This window comes from Kryptolebias marmoratus, linkage group LG6 (assembly GCF_001649575.2).
Source record: "Kryptolebias marmoratus isolate JLee-2015 linkage group LG6, ASM164957v2, whole genome shotgun sequence".
Taxonomy (NCBI): domain Eukaryota; kingdom Metazoa; phylum Chordata; class Actinopteri; order Cyprinodontiformes; family Rivulidae; genus Kryptolebias; species Kryptolebias marmoratus.
Window position 1 is genome coordinate 24928400 of NC_051435.1, and position 7730 is coordinate 24936129.

Here is a 7730-nt window from a genome sequence, read left to right on the forward strand (position 1 = left end):
ACACTCACAATGCTCTGCACCTATGTGCAGGATGGTTGGCCTACCAAAGTGGATGACAGGGCGCTTCCCTTTTATTGTTTTCGCAACAAGCTCTCCTGCTGGAGGGCGGTGTGCATAGCTCACGGCCATCAGGCAGTCATTCCAGAAATTCTCAGGTCCAGAGTACTGCACATGGCGCACCTGGTGCGCCTTGACCACCTGGGGGTAGTTGCCCAACCTCAACAGCTATTTTTGGCAGAGCACCAAGCCCGCAGGACAACCATTCACATGGGGAAAAAGTTTTGAGTTTTCATACATTATGTAATAGGTTACATATTTTAAAATTTATGGCTTGCATTTACAATCATGCTACACAGATCATGCCCTGCATACAAAAAACTACTTTGTCATCTCACAGTTTTTAATTGTGGATTTTGTCACTAATACATTTTAAAGATGTGGACAAATGCTCTTATTATTCATTGTCAGCTGAGACTGGGCCAATGTATTTGTGACTGTGATTTGTGTAAGTGGATTTGCAGTGGATGCCAAGCTTTCCATAATGTTCATTAACACGACACATTTGGATGCTTTCTCTTGAGTGCAACAATTGGTAAATCAAGTCGCAAGAAAATGGTGGGACACTAACATTCTTGTTTTGCACTTATGGCTAAAGCTATTTAAATCGAAAACAGAGGAGCCCTAGTTTTGTTGTTGCAAAACAATTTTATACATTAAATATTACATAGTTCTCAAAAAGCAGCATTCTCTTAAGCACTGAGGATGCTTTATGAACACTTGCAGGTTTTTCAGACTTCCACCTGAAAATGGTCAGAAATAAAAAACAATTATTGACTTTTCATTCATCTCAGCCTGTCTCTCAATCCTTTCGTTTTATTTTAAACTCTCTGTGATGTTTGAATAATGAGCTAAAACTTGTGTGAGATCCTGGGACACAATATGAATGAGTGAAGCCCAACCATCCCTTGATCAGATACTGGCCCAGGAATGCCCATTAGACAAACTGTTGGTATAATGTGTAAAGTTCTCTTTGTAGGACATCATGAAAATCTCTGTGATCAAAGACATAAAAAAATTTGAAGAAAAAAATTCCATCACCTGGAGTCGTTTTTCTTATTTTCTTATTTTCAGGTCTCTTTGAGCTGCTATAAAGATCTGCTGTTAGTTAGCAGGTCGCTGCAACATTGGGCACAATTTATATCTCTAATGAGCTGATGGATGAAAGAAGCAGCATGTCTTCGTTGTTTGGCTGTGATGGACTGAATTTTCCAAAGGTTGTGATAATTAAAAAGCACATGAAAATGATTTCATAATTCAGATGGCCTTGTCCAATGACAGTGTGAGGAAGAGGTCACCTTTGTCTTTGACTTTTAATTACTCCAAGTAACAGCCCAAATTTAGTCTCTTCAGTACACATAAAACACTTTTACAAAAGTATTTTTTATTAAAACATAAACATAAATAATAAGAAAACTACATTGAAAAATCCATCAAATGAAGCTTTTACAGGTATGCTACAATCTTGTAGAATGAACAATATAGGCACATACACACAGAATTGTTAAAATCATGATACATAAATATAGAATTTGAAATGAAACCCCTGTGTTTTAATAACAAAAAGCGTGTTTACTGTTACATCTAAGTGCTGCATATTAAATGTCATAAAGACATAAGGTGTAAATGATTTTTACATCTGACCAATCACATTAATAATGAATGGTCCCTGTATTTCTACAGCTAATAAATAAATATTTAGTGCATATTCTCATTTACCTCACAGAAGAGCCAAATGAAAACTAAATTTAAGTTAAGTTTAAGATTAACCAAACTCAATTTGGTTTCTCTGGTTAAAGACAAGTCATGCCTTTAATAATCAGATAGTCCAGCTATCTGCATTGCTAGACCTTTTTCACAGCAAATATATTAAACTGAAATTGTAGGTCAAACAGCTCGATCAATGGGGGCTCCATTCCACTTAGAACAAGTGCTGCTGTTGCACAGATCACAGTTGCAGAAATAGAACGTAGCTCTTGTATATAGGCCTATTTTTGTCTGACTCTTTCAGTTTAAAATGTGTGTTGTGAAATAGGTCAATTGTCACAAACAAAGCAAACTGATGTCATTTCCTCTTTGGTTTAAATAACATTGTCAAGTGATTGCCTTTGGTGTCCACTTAGGACAGGAGATTGAATGAGCTTTTAGAGCACACGCTGGTTTTGTTTAAAACAAAGTCAGGGTCCGAGTGAGACTTTCATGGTGCCTTTAAGATTGTAAACTCAATGTAATCCTTTTTTTATTTTGTTGTTTTTACAAAAATTGTCACCAGACTACATATATTGCATTAAGCTGTTAAGTTACTTACTGTGAGGCTATCTCGTTGCCTACCTTGTTCACACATGAAAAATCTTTAAAGAAAACATTTATGCATTCATTGCTGTGAGTCACACACACAGCCCTGCCAGTTTTTTAATTTTATTCCTGTGTTTTATTTTATTCCCNCCCCCCACACACACACAAACACACACACACACACACACACACATCCCCCCCACCCCTTACTGTAAGTACAAGCAGATGCTCTTTGATGCTACAGTGGTCCTTTGGGACATTTTTTCCAACACTGAGCACTGATAAAAACTTTCTCACTGCACGTTTTGCCAACAAATCACTTCCTTAGTTGATCTCTTGTGGTTCATTAAATTAGCGCATAAACAAGTCAGTTCTTACATCCTAATTATTTAATCTGAACCAAAATGTATTCAGTTGTCCAACACAAACGACAAGACCTAAAAAAATGTCCTTTAAAACTCCAGTGCTGTTTTGGATATAGTTGAGAGATTTAATGGGAAAGTATAAAGACAGGATTTAAAAAGGTAGTTACCTTTTTCATTTGATTTTCTCTCATAGGACTCCAGGGGTGTTTGAGGAAGAGCAATATGAAACATAACAAAATCCACGAGGAATAAAAAACATCATTACACTAACAGTGGTTCTCTGGCATTTAAAATGTTCAGTAGCATGTTTGTTCCGCATGTATTTTAAGTTTCAGTTTCCAAACTTTATGGCCCCAAAATATGTCCCTTCCGCCTCCTTGTCCAGCATCCAAGCATTGGACACGTTGACAAACAAGGCATCTCCCTTGTCCAGGTAAACCACTCGGCCTTGTTGTGCGCAGTACATGTTATAGCTTGTCTTGTTCCAGCGCATGGTGCTGCCCGTCTTCATCAGCACCCCGGCCTTGTTGTTCTGCTTGATGCTCTCATGGTAGACATACTGAATGAGTTGGGTGTTGCTAACATCAAATAGAGGAATCTCTTCTGGTCCTCCAACTATGTAGTAGCGGAAGCAGGTTTTAGCATAAACATAGTAGAAACCTGGTACTGTCACTAGCAGTTTTGTCTTCTGGTAACTCATATTGCGAAGGGTTCCATGCACTTCATCCCACTCAATGACTATGGCCTTCTCAACCTCTGTGTGACAACAAGAACAAAAAAGAGTTTTGGTTGGTTCACTAATTGGTGCATTATTTGGATTATTATAAGCCAAACACAGTAAAATATTTGAAAACTGCTAGAACATATATTTAAGTTTAATCAAGAAAAGTAACAAATAAATCTAAAAGTTGCTGAGGCGCCACAAGAACTGTAAAAGTAAGTTCTCCATTATCAAACTAGCATTTAAAAGCTATAGCAAAAAAACTACAACAGCCTAGCTTAAAACATCTAAACATCTAAAACTCATCAAAAGCACATGTTTAAATATTTAGTGTTTCATATTTTTTAACAGTTTTAAATCTTTCAACTTTTTATAATTTCTAAACAGTATTGACCATGCATTGTTGGAAATGTGTCATAATGTAATGGTCTGCCCGCTGACAACAGCGTTTTCCTTTTTTTGTTTTCCTTCAAATCTAAAACATTGTCTGTGTTGTAATGTGTCTAATTGTTATAAATCATTGAACCCTGTTAAGTAACAGTTTTTGGTCAGATTGGGTTTTGTTTTGTGTATATAAAAAACAAACAAACAAACAAAAAAGAAGATCAGAAACTTTCAGCTTATATGCGGAAAGTAGGAAATAAAAGGAGAAGGAAGTGACACTTTCCCGAAGGGGGACAAGGAAGCCGAGCGCACCAGTGGAGGATTGTTTGCCGTGAAGCTGTTGTCCTGGATTATACCGGAGGAATTATTCTTCGCCCCAAACTTGGATTGTGGTGGATTACGGCTTCTCTTATCCGGGATCGCAAGGGAAGCACAAAAAAGACAATGGACAAACAAGATCCGGTGAGACGGTTTCCTTTCATGTTGGTGCAGGGACACCTTTAGAGAGAGGGCGTCTTTTTTTCTTCATCCTCCCACAACATGAACTTTCCTGTAGGGAACCTATTTCGACTGAAAGCTTAAATTTATTGACTGTTAATTTTTGTGATTTCAGTGATTTGTGTGTTATTTGGGAGATGTATGTGTCGATTGTGGGTTGAAGGGGTTTGGTTTGTTTGTGGGAGTTTAAATGGCGTTTGATTAAATTTTGTGAACTGCATTAATTGTTATTCTTGGTTGCTACTCTATTTTGGGGCATTTATAAGAGTATGTTTTGGGAGGGGTGAGTAACTTCCTGTTTTGTTTGTGTTATTCTTCACTTAAACCAATATAGCTGTACTGTGCTACCAGCTCCAAGCACTGCCTGTGACATATTTAGCGTTTATGTAATTCATCCCCTTGAAGCTTTAGCTTTGAGGCAGGTTGTTACAATCTAATCTATTACTCTTCACTGTCTACAGACTGCCACCATTAGCTTTGACCAGTTTGCTCCAAAGCAATTACTCCCGAGTGTAAACTACCTCAAATAATCTACAATTATGGGGAAAAAAGTCCACCCTCTTTTGATTCTTGGTCTATATTTATCAGGACATTTTTACTAGGTTCTAAAATTATTTAAATCTAGACTAAGGTGTACAAAAACACACAACAGATTCCACCATGTCAACATTTACTACTCAGTAACACATTTGACTGTACTTCCAGTTTGTTCATGGTAGCTTCAAAATAAAATACCTCCTTCACTGTGCTTGACAGTTGTTATGAGGTGTTTATGTTGATATGCTATACATTTTTGATTTTCAACAACCATAGTGCTTTGCATTATGGATAAACATCTCTACATTGGTTTCATCTGCCCTAAGGGCATTGTTCCAGATATCTTTTGGGTCAGTCAAAATAGACTTCACAAACTTAAATTCTGCTGCCATGTTCTTTTTAGAGAGAAGAGGCTTTCAGATACAACCCTTCCAAACAAGCCATATAGTACTTGTTCAGTCTCTTTCTAATTGTACTGTCATGATCTTTAACCTATAACTGGCAAAAATGAGGCCTGTAGAGTATGAGATAGAGGTTTTTGCAATTTATTTGACCATGGTCTGACCGTGAAGACTGTCTAAAATGTATCCACTTAGGAATACTTTTCTCACTGTAAAATTATATACTTTAAATTGTTTAGAAATTATCTATAGCCTTACCAGATGATGCACAACAAGGTCATTGCTGATGGCCTTTCTTCTTGGCATTGTGTTAACACACACCTGAATGTGTGTCAACACAATGCCAAGGACCAGCAAACTGCCAAAAAAGTAAAGGTGGTTCCACTGATGATGATCAGTAAACAAATGCATTTAATTAGCAGCATCTGACTTTCTTTAATAAATTCCATGAAAGGGTTAGGGGTATTGAAAGCAGCAAGGATGGACTTAGTTTTTCACACTAAGTTTCTCCATTTAAGCTTTGCTTTGGTTATTATCATGTGGCTTTTCCTATTGGTGGGAGAAAACAGAAGAGGAAGCAGAAACAGAAGGCAAGTTGGTTTAGAAAAAAAGCTAACAAGATCCCCACTTGTGAGCTATGCTGTGTAATTTTTGAGGTGTGCCAAAGGTGAGAAACAATTTCAGATAATAGCTTTATTGAAAAGTTACAAATAAATTGATAGCTCAGTGTTTAAGGTGGAGTAAAGAAAGAATTTTTAACAAAAACTAGACTCACTTTCAGGAAATTTCTGATTCGCTTTGATTGGTAGATGAGCTGATGCCATCATACGATCTTTAGGATGTTTGCATTGTCCTTTTTTCCTTGTGTCTTTCAGTGCATTTACTATGGGCTCTGGGTGCACCTCCTGCAAACAAAACAAAACAAAACAAAAAAATCAGCAAACATTGACTACAGGTCAAAAACAAGACATTTATGTTAATTTGGTGTGTGCTGCTGTTTGTGTTAATAAAATTGCTGCATAGGTAAACTAACTTCCACTATAAAGGAAAATTCCAAACAATCTAAATTGGGGTTTGTGAAAAAAATATGTGCACAAAGAACCAGTTGTAGTTCATCAGTTAGACCATAGAAAAAGACAAAGTTTTTATCCAGGCTAGGCTAATGGATATCCAAACAAGTGCTTGTTTTCTTTTCATTCTTTTAAAACAATTTGTTCTCAAAAAAATAAGCTGTTTTATAAAAGAACACTACATGGGCTAATAATACACTCTACACTTCGTCATGACACAGTTTGTTTAGTTTGTCACTTTTTTCCTGTCACTTGTTTTTTATGAATTGTGAGAGTATATATGTAGATAGCAACTATATAGGCATCCATAAACTGTACAATCCCGATTCCAAAAAAGTTTGTGCAAAATGTAAAAAAGAACAAAATAAAGTGATTTGTAAATATTAAAACACATATTTTGTTCGGAACGGAACATAATAAACAGGGTTTCCCCCAGTGTATTATAAGCCTGGCCGACTGCCAGGCTTTACTGCCCCTGCCGCTAGTCTAAGCTCCGCTTGTTTATTGTAAAATACTTCATTTTTTTCCATTCAAAATGGACAATTTCGGTGCTCTAGCGGAGCTGATTCGCCTGTATCAACACTTATATGATCCCTCTGTGAGAGATCACAAAGATAATCAAACGATTCAAAACTCATAGACCACAGAGGGAAGAAATATTAGTCCTATGATGGGCGAATCACAACTAAAGCAAATAAATCCATGAAAGTCAAACTGAATGCTTTAAGTTTAAACATCCTCTCTGAATCACAGCCAGAAACACAACAGCTCTTCCTTCTGAATACGTGCAGCCATATTTGATGTGACAACCATCTGCTCGCTTTTTACCGTATTTCCACTGGTTACGTAGCATACTGTCCCGTCTTTTCTGAGAATACTGCACCAACGTAAGTGCCAAATATAAACGCCCCCACTGCGCGCTCAGGTCTGTGCGCTGTTCGCGGAGCCCTGCAGGACTCTAATGAGCCCTGAGGCCAAGCCTCCTTCAGCTACCTGGAGTTAGCAGGTTGTCAGAGCTACAGTAATAAACATCGAACGAGCGGGATTAACCAAAAATGGTTAGTCGAGCTGAAATTCAGCTGGTGGCTTTACAAGACTATGGTAAGCATGGTTTGTACTTAGTTAAAATATTAATGTGATGCGTGCTAATTTATCCTTGTTTAACAGTAAAATGTTGCTATTAAATTCAGCATTAGATATGTTTTGTTTTTGTTTTGTTGTTCCATGTTGTTCCATGTTGTTCCATGTAGTCCTCTCCCTGGGCTGCCACCTTATCGTGGTGGAGGGGTTTGAGTGTCCCAATGATCCTAGGAGCTATGCTGTCAGGGGCTTCATGCCCCTAGTAGGGTCACCCAAGGCAGACAGGTCCTAGGTGAGGGGCCAGACGAAGTGCAGCCCGAAG

At 37.6% G+C, this 7730-nt stretch overlaps 1 protein-coding gene across 1 annotated transcript in view; it reads right to left on the reverse strand.

Annotated features, from left to right (window-relative positions):
* Window positions 1-1424: 1424 nt before the first annotated feature.
* tnfsf11 (TNF superfamily member 11) overlaps window positions 1425-7730 on the reverse strand; it is a 17117-nt gene continuing 10811 nt past the window's right edge. The window contains exons 3-4 of the mRNA XM_017431795.3: window positions 6034-6163; window positions 1425-3473 (exon numbers count right to left, since the gene is read on the reverse strand). Coding sequence (XP_017287284.1) covers window positions 3049-3473; window positions 6034-6163 — 555 coding nt within the window. The 3' untranslated portion in view covers window positions 1425-3048. The remainder of the gene's footprint in view (window positions 3474-6033; window positions 6164-7730) is intronic.